Source organism: Pollicipes pollicipes, unplaced genomic scaffold (assembly GCF_011947565.3).
Source record: "Pollicipes pollicipes isolate AB1234 unplaced genomic scaffold, Ppol_2.1 Scaffold_7261;HRSCAF=8764_pilon_pilon_pilon, whole genome shotgun sequence".
Lineage (NCBI taxonomy): Eukaryota > Metazoa > Arthropoda > Thecostraca > Pollicipedomorpha > Pollicipedidae > Pollicipes > Pollicipes pollicipes.
In genome coordinates, this window is record NW_023597054.1 from 16,483,673 (window position 1) to 16,500,705 (window position 17,033).

At 55.3% G+C, this 17,033-nt stretch overlaps 2 protein-coding genes across 2 annotated transcripts; one reads left to right on the top strand and one right to left on the bottom strand.

Annotated features, from left to right (window-relative positions):
- Window positions 1-1,834: 1,834 nt before the first annotated feature.
- LOC119112453 (beta-1,3-glucosyltransferase) lies at window positions 1,835-11,831 on the bottom strand. The gene is made up of 11 exons (XM_037236652.1): window positions 11,499-11,831; window positions 10,970-11,079; window positions 9,629-9,705; window positions 8,938-9,049; window positions 8,334-8,470; window positions 7,682-7,862; window positions 6,978-7,113; window positions 6,370-6,511; window positions 4,510-4,640; window positions 4,015-4,157; window positions 1,835-2,153 (listed from the first exon to the last, which is right to left on the bottom strand). The coding sequence occupies exons 1-11, from the start codon at window positions 11,572-11,574 to the stop codon at window positions 2,007-2,009; spliced, it is 1,392 nt and encodes a 463-aa protein (XP_037092547.1). The 5' UTR covers window positions 11,575-11,831; the 3' UTR covers window positions 1,835-2,006.
- A 1,305-nt stretch (window positions 11,832-13,136) lies between these two features.
- Window positions 13,137-16,781, top strand: LOC119111103 (drebrin-like protein). The gene is made up of 6 exons (XM_037234929.1): window positions 13,137-13,181; window positions 14,817-14,936; window positions 15,280-15,338; window positions 15,712-15,919; window positions 16,434-16,555; window positions 16,739-16,781. Exons 1-6 carry the CDS (start codon window positions 13,137-13,139, stop codon window positions 16,779-16,781), a joined length of 597 nt encoding a protein of 198 aa, XP_037090824.1.
- Window positions 16,782-17,033: the final 252 nt, after the last annotated feature.

The window sequence follows — 17,033 nt, forward strand, 5'->3', positions numbered from 1 at the left end:
AACAACGATGTATGCAGTACGACCTTATATTACTCTCCCAAACACACGAGACTAAACACGCTTTCGATAAACGGAGCACCCCCATGAGGTTGGGCTGACATTTCATAGCGTGGCGAAGTGCGACGGCCAACGACCCAGCATGCAGACACACGAGTGCGACACAGTCATGGCCAGGCGCAGGCCGCGCGCGATATGGCTGGGATATGCGTAAAAGTCACGGGCAGGCGCACGCCGCGCGCGATATGGCTGAGATATGCGTGAGCAATCACGGGCAGGCGCACGCCGCGCGCGATATGGCTGAGATATGCGTAACAGTCACGGCCAGGCGCAGACCGCTCGCGATATGGCTGGGATATGCGTAACAGTCATGGCCAGGCGCAGGCCGCGCGCGATATGGCTGGGATATGCGTAACAGTCATGGCCAGGCGCAGACCGCGCGGGATATGGCTGCGACATGCGCGAGGTGTCACTCGCAGCCTTGCTTCACGATATGGCTATTTGAACACATGTATGGCAAGAAAGCAGGTGTAACCAATGTTGGGAGAGGGACGTGCCACCAGGAATTTTGTCAAATCAACATTTTCCTCCTCATTTTCGTCGCAAAGAGTATGCTTCGCAATTTTCCGGTCAGATTGTGTCCCCCCCCCCCCCCCCCCCACCTCCCCCAGTTTCTCATTTGCCCTCAGCAGTCTATGAAGCGTGGTCACACCCAGGTAGATAAACATTTAAGACCACAAAAACAGCGAAAATGTGACGTCAAAGCCACCTCTGCACGCACACTAGCGGTGACTCCGTGACGGATCTGTAAATATCTGTAAAGGTTCCCAAATCCCAGCACATCGGGACAATGGCTTGATATGGCACAATACTCTGATATGATACACATGGCGAAGAATAAGCGCAAGCTTCACCCATCTCGGCGTGGTAGCACTGACCCACCTAACACCATTGCGTGAAGCTGTGCCCCAGGCATCAGATGGACGTCGGCAACCACACCCCGCGTGTCACGTGCACCCACGGGCACACACACACCGGTTCTGAGTGGCAATACAGCACGAAGATCGTGAAATTCCTCGACGCAGGTGACGACACTGCACTGAACAAACAGTCCTAATTAAAACGGGTTTGCTCACGCACGATTGCCAATACAACCACAAACACTGATAGAGTGTTTGTTTGTGTTAGATAGAGATACAAACAAGCTCTTGGAGCTGTAAAAACTGACCACCCGAGAAACGTCACGAAAGAACTGTTAGTGCAGAAAATTGGAGCAGCTACGCTATGAAGATGCTCTATACGCACAGTACGCAGTCACACATCATCAGCGGGTTAACGACACCTTTGGAGACGTCGGTGAGTGGTAGCTGATGATTACTGACTATCGGGTCGACAACAGGCGACCGAAGAGTGGCGTACGTGCAGTGGTACTCACATTACACTAGTGAGTGCTTCTGGTAACTGGGGCGGAAACGATGCGTTTCTCAACATAATACTTTGTGGTTGTCAGGCTTTGAGTCGCGTAGTGAAACGTAATATCAGTGAACGAATGGCATGCACTGACGACAAAGATATGCGGTGGTGCTTGTGCACACATCAAGTACGTGTGAACGACGCGGTTCTCTTCTCATAACGCAAGTCTGGTCAATCATACCGCGCACAATACCAGTGGTAAGCAATAACATCATTCCTCCATAACATCCATCGCCGAGCCCTGCACTGCGGCGCGGGCAGCCCCAGCCGCTCCGCCGCCGCTGGCCGTGTCTCGCCTGGCCGCCCACCCCCGCCACCCCGGCGCCTGCCTCGGCCGCACCGGTGCCGCGAGCCGTGCCTCCCCGGCCGGTGCCTCGTCTGACCGCCCACCCCGCCATCCTCGGCGCCTGCATCGGCCTCGGCTGCACCGGTGCCGCGAGCCAAGCCTCCCCTGGCCGGAGCTTGCCACATCATCCCTCCGCGGCCGTCCTGGCGCTGGCCCCCGCCGCCGGGCGCGGGGCGACGTCAGGCGCGGCTCACAGCTCCGAGTGCCGCTCCGCCGCCGGCCGTGGCTCCTGCAGCCAGGTGCGGTACACGGCGCGCGGGTCGATCATCCAGTGTTTGTGGAACGACACGGGCCGGCTATGGGTAAGCACCTCGGCCGGGTAGTCGGGCGGCCGCGCCTGTCGACACGGCGAAACGTCAGGCGAGGTCAGGTGACCTGGACGGCACGCGGGCTCGCCTCGGGACAGGGGATGCCAGGTGACCTGGACGACACGCAGGCTCGTCTCAGGACGGGAGGTCAGGTCATCTGGACGGCACGCGGGCTCGTCTCGGGACAGGGGAGGCCAGGTGACCTGGACGGCACGCGGGCTCGTCTCGGGACACGGGAGGTCAGGTGACTATAATGGCACGCGGGCTCGTCTCGAGACAGAGAGGTCAGGTGACTATAATGGCACGCGGGCTCGTCTCGAGACAGGGGAGGTCAGGTGACTATAATGGCACGCGGGCTCGTCTCGGGACAGGGGAGGCCAGGTGACCTGGACGGTACGCGGGCTCGTCTCGAGACAGGGAGGTCAGGTGACTATAATGGCACGCGGGCTCGTCTCGAGACACGGAGGTCAGGTGACTATAATGGCACGCGGGCTCGTCTCGGACAGGGGAGGTCAGGTGACTATAATGGCACGCGGGCTCGTCTCGGACAGAGGGGCAGGTGACCTGGACGGCACGCGGGCTCGTCTCGGGACACGGGAGGTCAGGTGACTATAATGGCACGCGGGCTCGTCTCGAGACACAGGAGGTCAGGTGACTATAATGGCACGGGCTCGTCTCGAGACAGGGGAGGTCAGGTGACTATAATGGCACGCGGGCCCTCGCGGGACACGGGAGGTCAGGTGACTATAATGGCACGCGGGCTCGTCTCGAGACAGGGGAGGTCAGGTCACCGGGACGGCACGCGGGCTCCCGCGGGACACGGGAGGTCAGGTGACTATAATGGCACGCGGGCTCGTCTCGAGACAGGGGAGGTCAGGTGACTATAATGGCACGCGGGGCTCGTCTCGAGACAGGGGAGGTCAGGTGACCGGACGGCACGCGGGCTCGCCGCGGACACGGGAGGTCAGGTGACTATAGTGGCACGCGGGCTCGTCTCGAGACAGGGGAGGTCAGGTGACTATAATGGCACGCGGGCTCGTCTCGAACAGGGAGGTCAGGTCACCGGGACGGCACGCAGGCTCGTCTCGGGACAGGGGAGGTCAGGTCACCGGGACGGCACGCGGCTCGCCGCGGACACGGGAGGTCAGGTGACTATAGCGGCACGCGGCTCGTCTCGAGACAGGGGAGGTCAGTCACCGGGACGGCACGCGGGCCCGCCGCGGGACACGGGAGGTCAGGTGACTATAATGGCACGCGGGCTCGTCTCGGGACAGGGGAGGTCAGGTCACCGGGACGGCACGCGGGCTCGCCGCGGGACACGGGAGGTCAGGTGACTATAGTGGCACGCGGGCTCGTCTCGAGACAGGGGAGGTCAGGTCACCGGGACGGCACGCAGGCTCGTCTCGGGACACGGGAGGTCAGGTCACCGGGACGGCACGCGGGCTCGTCTCGGGACAGGGGAGGTCAGGTGACTAGAAGGCACGCGGGCTCGTCTCGGGACACGGGAGGTCAGGTGACTATAGTGGCACGCGGGCTCGTCTCGGGACAGGGGAGGTCAGGTGACCTAGAAGGCACGCAGGCTCGTCTCGGGACACGGGAGGTCAGGTCACCAGGATGGTACGCGGGTTCGCCTTCGCGGGTTCATGTCATAAATCTGGACAGGTCAAACACCGCCCGGTTCGCATAAGATCGGGTCACCACGTTCGCACTTGGCCATACCACCGTTCAGATGTGAGGCTAGAGGTTGGATGTCATTATACAGAGTTGTGCATTCTCAGAGACATCCCAGGTTACGCCACGGCACGAGCTGCGCCTCCCCAGCTCCCACATCACATGACCACGACCACACGCCACCCGTCAGTCATACAGTTGGCCTGCCTTTCCGCTGACCTGGTGGAAGCGGGGCGAGTGGACGAGCGTGATGCCGGCGGCGGCGGCGCACAGGCCCAGCTGCATGTCGTCGGGCGTGTCGGCCGTCGGGCAGCGGCAGCTCGCGCTCAGCCGGCGCACTGCCTCCACGCTCAGCACCATCCCTGACCGGCCACCGGCACCGCCGTCACCGCACGGCTCGGCACCGGCTCCAGCGCCCAGGCTCGTGTCGCTCCACGAGCACACGGTGGTATAAAGCATATCGCAGACCAACGCAGTATTTGCAGGGATGAGTATGTGAGACCACATAGCTTAAACCTGAAGGGTGTACAGCAAAAAAAAAATCCCCGGCCAGCTACTAAGACGGCAGGACTACAAGCACATTATGCCAGTCCGGTAGGTCTCTCGCATCGACACGCAGGCGCATACAGTGCGTTCGATAAGGGCCAGCAGGTCCCACCTCGCGGCGCTGGGCGCGAGGTGGCCGGATGAGTGGCCGGCGCGCGCCCGACTGACCTCCGCCGCCGGTGATGTAGCTGTAGCCTCCGGCGCCGCCGCCGCCGGAGGTGCGGAAGCCGTACCGCTCGCCTAGCAAGAGCGGCTCACTCGGGCTGTAGCAGGCCAGCAGCTGGTGCAGACGGGGCACGCTGCGGCCGAGCGGACAAGGTCAGGCCGCGGCACAGCACTAGCTCGGGGACCACGGCAGACGGGGCACACTGCGGCCGAGCGGACACGGCCAGGCCGCGGTACAGCACTAGCTCGGGGACCACGGCACGCAAGATGCGCTACGGACGGGTAAGGTGCTGGGACCTGCTCGTAAACTAGTGCTGCAGCCCTGCGACTGGTTCCATGCACTGAGTTGCTCGACGTTCAGGAGCAACGGAGTCTGGGGTCCACGCAGATGGCTGGACGGACGAGGAAGTCAAGCAGCCTTCCATAGAGAGCCAGCAAGTGCATAGGTCATACCAGAGCTTAGAGGCCATGGCTTTGCCGGTGTTCGATCCCGAACCTAAACGGGAGCCGGAAGTGTTAACCACTTGTTCATTACGGAACTGATAACAAAACTGAAGATTAGCGGACAGGTAGCCGACGAGCTCATGACAACAGAGCTTTTCTAGAAAGCTGACCTTTCCTTGTTCTTCAATACTGAGCGTGATGCAAGCACATCTCATGCACCACATATGCGGTGGCGCTCCCTACACCACGGCCTGAGTAGCACACTGACCCGGCACGTGCCGCCTCTCCAGGGAGTGGGCGAGCGTCGCCTTATCCTCTGGTGCTCCCACACCCCAGCCAGAGTGGCACACTGACCCGGAGCGTGCCGTCTCTTCTGGGAGTGGGCGAGCGTCGCCTTATCCTCTGGTGCTTCCACACCACGGCCTGAGTAGCACACTGACCCGGCACGTGCCGTCTCTTCTGGGAGTGGGCGAGCGTCGCCTTATCCTCTGGTGCTCCCACACCACGGCCAGAGTGGCACACTGACCCGGCACGTGCCGTCTCTTCTGGGAGTGGGCGAGCGTCGCCTTATCCTCTGGTGCTCCCACACCACGGCCTGAGTAGCACACTGACCCGGCACGTGCCGCCTCTCCAGGGAGTGGGCGAGCGTCGCCTTATCCTCTGGTGCTCCCACACCCCAGCCAGAGTGGCACACTGACCCGGAGCGTGCCGTCTCTTCTGGGAGTGGGCGAGCGTCGCCTTATCCTCTGGTGCTTCCACACCACGGCCTGAGTAGCACACTGACCCGGCACGTGCCGTCTCTTCTGGGAGTGGGCGAGCGTCGCCTTATCCTCTGGTGCTCCCACACCACGGCCAGAGTGGCACACTGACCCGGCACGTGCCGTCTCTTCTGGGAGTGGGCGAGCGTCGCCTTATCCTCTGGTGCTCCCACACCACGGCCTGAGTAGCACACTGACCCGGCACGTGCCGTCTCTTCTGGGAGTGGGCGAGCGTCGCCTTATCCTCTGGTGCTCCCACACCACGGCCAGAGTGGCACACTGACTCGGCACGTACCGTCTCTCCAGGGAGTGGGCGAGCGTCGCCTTATCCTCTGGTGCTCCCACACCACGGCCAGAGTAGCACACTGACCCGGCGCGTGCCGTCTCTTCTGGGAGTGGGCGAGCGTTGCTAAATCCTCTGGTGCTTCCACACCACGGCCAGAGTGGCACACTGGCCCGGCACGTGCCGTCTCTCCTGGGAGTGGGCGAGCGTCGCCTTATCCTCTGGTGCTCCCACACCCCAGCCAGAGTGGCACACTGACCCGGAGTGTGCCGTCTCTCCTGGGAGCGGGATCCTTTTGCGCTCCCTACGCCAAGGTCAGAGTGGCACACTGACCCCGGGCGTGCCGTCTCTCCGGGGAGCGGGCGGGCGCCGCCTCACCTGAGCATGGTATCGTCGTCGGCCACCACCAGCCAGCGCAGGCCAGCGACGGCGGCCGAGCGCTGCAGGATGCGCAGCGTCTTGGCGCAGTGGCCGCGCTCCGTGTTGGCGACGCCCACGCTGATGGCGCCGTAAAGCTCGTCTGGCGGAGCCGGCGCAGGCGTCAGCAGCAGGCACGGTCTGGCCCGCCGCGGCAGCAGGCTGTCCCGCCCCGTACGTCAATGTAACAGTGCCATACAACATTTCGATCCACCAGAAGGTCCGTCTATTCAGGGTGATGCGGTAATGCAATATCTACCATGATCGAACACAGGGCTTTCGCATCAGTTGCGGCAATTCTAAAACGGTTCCACGCATCAGTTTTAAAGCTTCTTGCCAGCTCGCCAAAAACACGTTAGATATCCTTCCGAATTATCCACCTGGGTTTGAGCCGGCAAGGCTTAGCTTGCAAAGGCAACATGCTCGATGCAGATCGTCGCACTGTTCCGATACCGACGGAGCACTCGATCTGCCCGCACATCCACCGCTCCCGTACAGCCGGCGCCTGTTCATCATCGGCCGCCGGCGACCTGCGGAGCGGCGCGAGCGTCCCTCGACTCTAGCTGTACCTGCCTCGTCGCTGTAGTAGCGCACGTGGACGGCGTCCCGGGCCCAGGTCTCGCGCACTACAGGCAGGCGGCTCTTGTGGAACTTGGCACACGTCTTCACGGCGTAGTGCACCGATGAGGCGTCCAACTCTCCCGACTGATGACGGCGGCGGAGTCATTGCGATAGTGTTGGGAAATGTGTTCGTGTTCTTATTCACACTCGTGCATGTCGTGTCCATCCATGCAAGCTCAGTTCTTTTAGAACATCACGTACAACATATAAAAACAGCGGGAAGCAAAAAGTAAAAAACGACCCGCGCAGACTGCACAGATATTCACGTTGCTTGTTTAATCTGTGATTTCGGCACGTCCAAAAGCAGCGGTCGACGGCACATCGTTGTCAGAAAAGAAAGCCTGAGCCGGAGGGCAGTAATAATCAACAAATAAGTCACCACCTACCATCACTTTACACTTATGATCGCAGCCATCTCAACGTTTCAGCACTATCCAACAGCACGCAAGGTTGGAGACGTTTGTTCATTGATACCAGAGGTAGCTCTATCCACATCCCATACTTCTGAGCGCGTCAAGGCAAAATGCATGTGTGCCTGGGCGCCCAGTCAGGGCACACTCCGCCGCACCTCCGCCCGCCCTGACACTAGCCGGCCCCCGGGTCGTCAGCGCGCGGTGGCTGGCCCGACGACCGCTCACGCGAGTCCACTCACGCAGGCCGGCGGCGGCCGCTGCTCGGTGGCGCAGCCGGCGGCGGGCGCCACGCAGAGGGCGCCACTGTCGCTGAGAGACGGCCCCTCGCCCTCGCGCCACGCAAACAGGGCCAGCTCGTGCATCGGGTCGATGGAGAAGTCGACCGGCGGTGCAGGCAGCTGCGAGTAGCGCCGCGCCAGACTGGCGCACACGGCCGGCACACGACTTCAGAGGGGACCCACGTCCGGGGTACTCACTCACAACACGTCCGGGGTACACACTCACGACACGTCCGGGGTACTCATTCACGACACGTCCGGGGTACAGTTCAGCCGAGCGAGACGCGCCCAGAACCCGTTCGGTGGAAACGGATTGGTCTGAGAACAATTCAGCATCGGATCGTGGAGGAGTATTATGAAGAAACACGATCCGTTAAACATAAAAGCTTATGTGCATGCCCCCTTCAATTGTAAACCCAAAGGTGTTCGATGAATGAACATCAGCGTTAAAATGCAAAAAGTTCAGACTGGGGCGCAATTAATCATTGGGGCAGTTCACAAGTGAGGAGTCACAACCAAAAGTGTTGGTGCCGTGACCCCGACAGGAGCCAGGTCGGACACAAATGTCGGGGTACACCCCGTCACGCGACGCGGACATGCGGTGGTGCCCCACCTATTGAGCAGGGAGACAGACATGAGTAGGCCGGCCGCCAGGTCCGGGTACGCGAACCGGCCCGGGTCGTCATGGAAGGCGAAGTGGTGCACGATGGTGGGCTCGCGGTCCCGCAGCGACCGGCCCAGGAGCACCTCCTGCCGGGCGGGGCGGCGCACCGTCAGAGCAGCGGACGACAAAACGACACAGAACCACAGACAGGCAGGACCTGGAGTGGAGGACCAGCGCGAGGAGTGCCAGGGTGGGGCCCCGCGGGGCGGCGGTGCACTGGCTGACGCCACGACCACGAATGGGCCTTACACGGCGAGCTGCAGACCAACTGAAGCGACGCGAGGCAGCAGCAGAAGGCGCTGCTGAGATTAGACTCAGCAGTAGGCACTGTGAGAACAGACTCTGGACCAGGCGGTCGATGAAGAAACGAATGATCCGGCCATGAGCATGGTAAACAGAGGACGTGTCGAACAGTCACAGACATACCGAAAACACATGGTTTGACAGAACGCACGGTGAATTACCACCACAGCTTTGAGTTTGTTAGCACATCAGCATACACTGAGCACGGTGATGGCGAGCATTGATGGAGCACGATGTACCATGAACGTACCTGGTCGGGACTGAACTTGGACAGAAGAGAAGCCATGGGTGCTGGCTTGATATGTGTGCCTTCAGTCCCAAAGAAGAACCAGGATGCATTTTGTCCATGCCTTCTTGACAAGCTGCCACAAAGAGCATGGTGATACCCTACATGAGCAGCATTGCAATGCAAGCATTATAACAGAAAGGAACATTCAACATTGATAAATGGTTGTGTTTGCAACTAATAATTTAAATTAAAAGGTCATATTGGAAAAACCCGTCAAAAACATATGACTATAAATATGTGTATAAAACATACATGCAACAATCACATGCTGCACCAGATACCACAATGTGCTAAGATCTTTTTGTGAAGGCTTACAGCCAGACATGTCTGCTGTAGTCAGCAATATTCAGACATATGTCTGCAATGGCTCCAGAGTGTACAATGTTCCCAACTTTTAGTGTTATATGTGCATCTTGGTTGCATGGGTTTTTGAACACAAACATAATGTGTCTTAAAGATTTAAGGAGGAATGCTCTTTTAAATTGGAGCATATGACTAAATAGACATTCCGATTTCTGAAGGTATCTGGCAAACATGACCCATTTCCCAAGTCATGATCCAGTACAATCGACCAATGTGTCTAACTGTAGGCACCTGCCACATCCTGTAGGCAGCATTGTAAGCACTTGGATTTTGCAGGCAAAATACCTACATGGGTAGCAGGGGAAAGATGGTCCAGTAGTGGATGTCATGGAAGTCCTCATGTGCCAGATGAACAACTGGGACAGACTGGAAAGTAAGGGCAAATGTCTTACTTGGGGGTAAGCACTGGTCCTGTTCATCTCGCTACACAAGAGATAGCATGGCCTTTGCCCATCTTATGTGCATGCACCCACAAGTACATGCACATTTGTACATACACATACACATAGTATACATGCATGTACATACACATGCACACCAGTAGACATGCATGCATACATATCATGGCCTTAAAAAAACATTTAATTTAAACCAAAAATGCTATTTTGCTTGCAAAGTCACTGCAGCCACCAGACTTTCGGTTCTCTATGATGGCATCACATTCAATAAGATCAATGATGATTACCACTTCTCCTTCAAGTATGCAGTCAATGAGCTATCCACACACATGTTTGGAAGAATCACTTAGAAACCCAGGTGAATTAGGCACCATATCAACCAAAAATATTCCATTGATGACACTGGCTAATATTTTGAGACTACAGCTTGAAAATGTACATACACAAGACCACAAGTCCTACAGTTGTAGGTGTGAGCCATTGCACAGCTGGATTTTCACCTTTCCCAGCAGTGTGTGTGGTCACCATCCATTAACTGCTGACAGATAAGACCAGGCAGGGCAAAACTGGGCAACAGGCTGTACAGACTGCAGCTACCAGTGAAAACAGTGCATCAGGCAATAGCTCCCAATTGAAGGCATAATTTTAGGTGCAGTCATGATGGGACCAGGACTATAATTTTGCCACATTTCTTACATTTGGGAACCTGAATGGACCAGTCATGAATTAAATTGATGGATGATATGCTACAGAAGATATCTGACATAGCCTAGACATCATAAAATAGGACATGACTGTCCTATTATATGTCATGTCATGTAATATTATGTCATGATTGTCATGACAGTATTCTAATAGGCTGATAAGATTGAAAGCATTGCAAAATTTATGAACCAAAATAATATACTCTTTGGTATGCAATGCTTATAAAAAAGACTGTCCAGATACAATATATTGAAAAGGCACAAAGGAGGGTGAAAGGGTATCAAGGGGTTAAGTTGCTGGACCAAGTTACATTAATACCAGTCAGGGTAACTGATCTTATGTCACTTACTGCCTCATGTACCTAATGTTATGTTAGAGCTTAACCACACCATGGACCATAAGCACTATCATAGCTTGATACCTCCAACTCTAAGCTAACCAATTTGGAGAAAAGGCTAAGTCTGATGTCCAAACTTCTGTTCTGGAATGAGCAGTTTCAAAACAAAATGATGCATTATTGTGCTTACTATGTTCTGTGATATGCAGTCACTAAGAAGCAAATATTTTGATGATGTTGCTTGCTGAATATGATATGGATTCTTTTGACTGAGAAAAGTTATGACCAGTTCTTGCAGCCCTGCAAAGCCAAGAGTATGATGTCATCAGTCATATGCAATAGTGCACATTATTACATTCTTAAACATATAAAGTAAGGACTGTGACAACCATAACAAAAGCCACACATAGTAACCATCTATACAATGGGATAACAGCACCATTAAAAGATGACCAAGATAACTGAAAATGGACATGAATTTACAGGTATAAAAATAAAGTAGTATGAACATTCCCTCACAGACATGAGCTAACTTTCATTGTAACATTGGGAAACTCACACTATATGGCCAGCCCCTACATATCGACAACACCTATCTGAAAACACACTGCAAATTGTGCGTGATTCACCAGCATGATTAAATATTCACAATGCACTAAAAGCATGCATGAGCATCCAAATACGGCATTGATAAAATAGATTCATCCCACAGGAATTACCTCCATATGAAGCAGGAATGGAGAGCATCAGACAACAGAGGATGACAAATGGATACACCATTATGGGACGAGTCATTGGGCCATAGACCCAATTAGGCTTCTGTCCCTGAAACCCTCATACCTGATCCCTTCCATATAAATATTTCAGTTCATTGGTGCAACTATAGCAATAGAAATGGCAAGGAAAGGGTTTGAACAACTCTCTGGTGTCGTGAATTTCTAAGAAACGATGCCCAAACCAGACATTTCTGAGAGCAAAATGATATGGAATAACCGCAGTGTTGCAACCAATACCGTGTGCAAAAACTTTGCTCTTTTCGAAACAGGTGCGTGGTTTTCCCGCCAGCTAAGAGCTACCAAATTTTGGTGGTTGCATGTTTTGCTGTTTTCGGCAAGATGTCGTGCTGTTAACCGTTAAAATGACGCCTTACAGCTGCGCTATGGGGTAAATATTAAATCAGTTACAAGATAAAGCCTTTCCATCTATCATAGCCGTCAAGTAGCAGCCAGGCACGTCATCTTGGATGTATAATTTGACAAATGAAATCAAAATGCCCCGAACAGTGTCAAGGCTTGAAATTTGTTTGGACTACCTTGCTTTGATTGGTGCATTGCATATTTTTTCACAATATTTAAATCAAAGTTGTGTAAGAGTCATGCTGTGTCGGCTAATGCATTTTGAGGACAACCCTTAATGTCGTGCAAAGAATCCTCTAACATTTCTGTCCTCGATCATGACGTCATTTTCATAAACCTTGCCATTCGACACCTTTGACGTCAAAAACTAATCACGACGAAAGGGTGTACGCGTATTTTCACGGAGGAGTCCCCGGCTGAATGTTTGTATAGATGGCATCTTCGTCGCGTGTTAAAGTGAAATGCGCGGTGCGTAGAGCCGGTGGCCCGACGGAGATTGGTGGGGTAGATTGTTAAGGCGAAATTTGTGGTAGCGGAACGTGCTTGAAGATCGTGATTGTGGAAGAAGTGTTTCTCAGACTGATCGTTGTGGGGGAGACTGGGGCAGCAAGTTTGAGAAGGTCGTCTGGTGGTCGCCATATCAGGCTCCGGTCTCAAGTTTGGCCTCGGTACCTATGATGGTCCTTTTCCTGGTTGAAGGAGGAATTTGGTGATTTAGACTTGAACTAAAATTTGCTTGAATTAAGCCATGTCAATTGATTTGAGGACCCACGAAGCCAAGCTGGTTGCAGCGTGGAAGGATGTCACAGATGATAAAACTGCAACAGACTGGTATGTGGATGAGCAACTTGATATCACCTGTGATTTATGTGATTGTCTGTCCCAGTTTGGCACAATATGTCTTTTTTACATGTTCATGCATCTATGATCATCTTGCAAGCAATCCCATATTTCATAAGTCATGCAAAGTGCATGTACCAGAATATAAACTCAAGAAGATAAATAATTGGTGTCCTGATGTTTTCTTTGTCCATTGTGATTGTTTTTTGTCAGAAGTGCCTATTATGTGTGGCATGTCCATTTCCTCTCCTTTGCAGGGCACTATTTGGATATGATGGGCACTCCAATACACTCAAGGTTGTCTCCACTGGGGATGGTGGACTGACAGAGTTAAGCGAGGATTTGAACAGTAACCAAATAATGTACGGGTTCTGCCGCATGATGGATCCAAAGACCAGCCTTCCCAAATATGTGCTCATCAACTGGGTAAGTAAGGCCTAGAAGTCATCAAGCATTTATTGTGTTGCCTTTTGAAATGATTGATTATCATGTGGCAATCAGGGAAGTCTCAGCAATGTGTGCATACTAGAGTTGAAGAAAAACCAGGTTCATCATTGTACAGATATATTATCTAGGATTGGCCCATTAAATTACTTTGGATGTTTTCTTGAGGCTTTCTTGGAGCAGCACTTTGACTAACTGCTGGTCAGTTGCACTTATCTTAGTAAAAAATGGAACTAGGTGCAGTCTTTTTTATTTGTCATGCTTATGGTTTTAATTTTTGGCTAGAAAATTAAGAATGTCTTAAAGTTATAAAGTTGGCTATTAGATATGTTACTTGTGTAGCAGCTTATCCAAGAAGAGCATCCAGGGGCCAGGCAGCCCTAAATATTCAGAAGAACCCCTGAGGCTTGAAGGTTGTCATATAATTTAAAAGCAGCATTTTTACAAAATAACAAGCATAGGTGAGTAATGATAGGCATTGCATGGCTGTAGGAATGTTATAAATTAATATTGTTTCTATATGTCATCTGGTGCTGAAAAGAAGCTAGTAGGATTGTAGCTGATCCAAGCTAGTTTCATCCTTATCCCATCATTCTTGGTGTCTGATACCTTTGGGCTCAGTTATCATGCACAGGTTCTGGATCTGGGTGGTGTTGGCACCTAAATTGTCTAAGCAAAAGAAGCCATGTTGCTATGCCTGCCCCCACCCCCTACCCCCTACCCCCTACCCCCCTACCCCCTACCCCCTACCTCCTACCCTCTACCCCTCCCACACCCCTGGATGGCACATACATCCATTCTGGAGGCCAGATGCATTCTGAGAAGCATGGGATTTTGTAAGGCAGACAGCTTTCATGTTTGTGGGTTGATATTGTTCAAAGTGTCTCCAAAGTGTGAGAATGTACAAAACATGATCTGACTGGAAAAGTGAGCCATCAATACATAGAAAGGCCTTAAACAGGGAGCATGTAAAAAGGGCCTTGGAATATGAAAAACTTGGTCAGATTTCATCCATGGGCAAAAACCCAGGTACACTATCAGGCATCTTACACTGTCAAGGATTATTTTAACTTTTTAGTAGAGAGAGACTGCACCGCCTCCAGTGGGAGGAGCATATGCCTCCAGTTCTGCCATTAGGGACAGTTATGTGTTTTCCTCCTCAGTTGGTGTATGTTCTCTAGGATCAGATGTTAACAACAGGTTGATATTCATGAATGGTGGGGATGGCCTGCAAAGTTTAGACTTACCATCATCAACATGGTGACTACAGAGGAGCTACTCAACTGTCCCAGACACCTGCACTCCCATGTGTCAAGCTTGATGGGGCTTTCAGGCCAGTACATGTGAGCATGGCAAGATGCAGGCTGGGGAGGAAGGCTGTCCTGCTTTGTGGGGGTGTTCTGGTACCCACAGACTTCCAGGCAGGCACATGCAGTGGAGTATTGTGGGACTCTTAAAGTTCATGCATGGTACGTCATCACACTTCGAGTGCCCGCTGTCACGTCGCGTGCTTGTTCGCAGCAAGGCGAGGGGGCGCCGATGACTCGGAAGGGCTCATGCACGAACCACATGCGTGACGTGGCCGCCCTGCTGCACGGCCACCACGTGACGGTGCAGGCGCGCGACGAGGACGAGGTGGACGAGGAGGCCATCCTGGAGAAGCTGGCGCGCGCCGGCTCGTCCGTCTACAACTTCCGGCAGCGCTCGACCGAGACCAGTCCGCAGACCAAGCCGGTGGTGAGCGCGGCGGCGGCGCTGGACACTGGCGGTGGCCGACATCGAGCGGGCGAGCGCTGCCCGTGGAGTGGCTAGGCGGCTATGGTAGTGCTGAAGGAAACCGTGTCAAATGTGATGCCTCAAATAGTTTTCGTCGTGTTCTGTATTTGTTACCAGTCGAAGTTATTCTGTATTCGTGCTGCCCCGAACGTGATATGTCTTAAGCGTCCTTGTTGTCGTCTTGTGCCTTTTTGGGATCACTTCTCGCTTTGTCTTTATGTGCTTCCATGACATCCTTTTCACACAGAGACTCGCCACGTTGTACGTGCCATCCCGAGTCTTCAGCGCGAGCCTCGCTTCGCAGGGCTCTAACTACCGACGCATCGTGCCGGCGGCCGAGATCGACCTGAGCGCGCGCGACCGGTTCTGGGAGCAGCAGGAGCAGGAGGAGCGCCAGCGCCAGCAGGAGAGGAGCTGCGCCGCGCCGGCGACGAGAAGGCCCGGCTCGAGACCGAGCGCAACCGGCGCGAGGTGGGCTGACGACGGGAGGTCGGAGCGGGGGCGGGCTCCGGCTGTAACGGCAGCAGCTGGCGGCGATGTGCTGTGGAGGGTGCTGGGGTCGTATCCGTTTCCAGACCACTTGTGTCGTCAGCCGAGCTGGGGCGAGCCGCGGCGAGATGGCGCCACTTGCCGCTGCATGTTACGTGGCTGACATCGCCGCATCGGCACTGCTGCTATGGCCGCCATACAGCGCGCCGCTTCCAGCGCTGTCTTGCTGACGGCGCCTTGCCCTCAGATGGACGAGGCCAGGTCGCGCGAGCACCAGGGCGCTCGAGCGGAGCCGCAGCATCAACGAGGCCCGCCAGGCGGAGCGTAAGGCAGAGCGCGTGCTATCACAGAGCGACCAGGAGGCGGCGCGCTGGCAGGAGCACCGCGAGCAGGACCGGCTTGACGAGGAGGAGCGCAAGCACCGCGCCGACCGACTCCGGATGGAGCGCAAACAGGTGGGTGGCGGCGTGCCGGCGTGGCCGAGGGTGCCAAGCGGCGGGACACGTCGGGTGGCGGACGGGGCGGAGTGCGGCGTGGCGTGGAGCAGGTCACAGGGAGCTACAGCATGGGAACACTGTCGGAAGACTGGCCTACGTTTGGTTCGCTACGTCGTCGGCGGTCCGGGGCAGGGTGCGACAGCTAATCACGACTCACCTCCCCCCCCCCTTGTGGCCCGTGTTTCGGCACCTGCCGTAACCCGCTGATCACGGCTTACCTTCCCACCCCCCGAGGCTCGTGTTTCGGCACGTGCCCGCTGACCACGGCTCACCTCCCCCGCCCCTCGTGGCTCGTGTTTCGGCACGTGCCGTGACCGGCTGACCACGGCTCACCTCCCCGCTCCTCGTGGCTCGTGTTTCGGCACGTGCCGTGACCCGCTGACCACGGCTCGCCTCCCTGTGGCTCCCTTGTGGCTCGTGTTTCGGCACGTGCCGTGATCCGCTGACGGTGGTCTTCCGGCTGTCCCGGCAGGAGGCGCAGCAGCTGATCGGGCACCGGACGGGCGCGGCCCGGGCCGTGTTCGAGAGCCACACGGCCGCTGGCCAACTGACTAGCCCCACCAGCCCGGTGGGCGGCGCGTCCGGCGGCGTGGCGCGCCGCTGGCCCGCCCGTCGCCGCCTCACGTGAGCCCCCCCCCCCCTCCCTCTTCAACCCGCACCAGTGCGGGGGTGAGCTGGCACCTGGCGTCCCGACAGTGAGTGGGCTGTGGGAAGAACGTGATCTTCAACTTCACAGAAGCGGTCGCATGCCGGTGCCGCTACATCCCCCGTGTGCAGGTTCATGGAACGTCCACAGAAAGACACGAAACATAACACATAGGTACAAGGAGAACGGTGCTGATGGAGCAACGTACGCACTATAAGTCGCTGAACGATATGCTTTGCAACGCGAACACTGCTCAGCCTCTGATCCACTTCCTCAGCAAAGCCGAGCCTTGCAACAGCGTAGTTAAGTCACGCAAGGTGCAACGGGTGGACTCTCGCGTCGACTCGTCGCGTGGGTTTTGTATCTAATGTTTGCTTAAACTGACCAGGATAAGACCGCTATCTTGCCGAGTTGTGCGTGGCTTTA

What these genes read in the sequence shown, in the direction of transcription:
- LOC119112453 (XM_037236652.1), bottom strand. Translation starts at nt 11,574, where the DNA reads ATGACTCGTCCCATAATGGTGTATCCATTTGTCATCCTCTGTTGTCTG. An exon ending in AGCGGCCGCCGCCGGCCTGC is followed by an intron (nt 7,114 to 7,681) that starts GTGAGTGGACTC and finishes CGCCGTCATCAG; the next exon opens with TCGGGAGAGTTGGACGCCTC. An exon ending in ACTCGCCCCGCTTCCACCAG is followed by an intron (nt 2,154 to 4,014) that starts GTCAGCGGAAAG and finishes CCGTGTCGACAG; the next exon opens with GCGCGGCCGCCCGACTACCC.
- LOC119111103 (XM_037234929.1), top strand. Translation starts at nt 13,137, where the DNA reads ATGGATCCAAAGACCAGCCTTCCCAAATATGTGCTCATCAACTGG. An exon ending in AATATGTGCTCATCAACTGG is followed by an intron (nt 13,182 to 14,816) that starts GTAAGTAAGGCC and finishes GTGACGGTGCAG; the next exon opens with GCGCGCGACGAGGACGAGGT. An exon ending in GGCGCGTCCGGCGGCGTGGC is followed by an intron (nt 16,556 to 16,738) that starts GCGCCGCTGGCC and finishes CCCCGTGTGCAG; the next exon opens with GTTCATGGAACGTCCACAGA.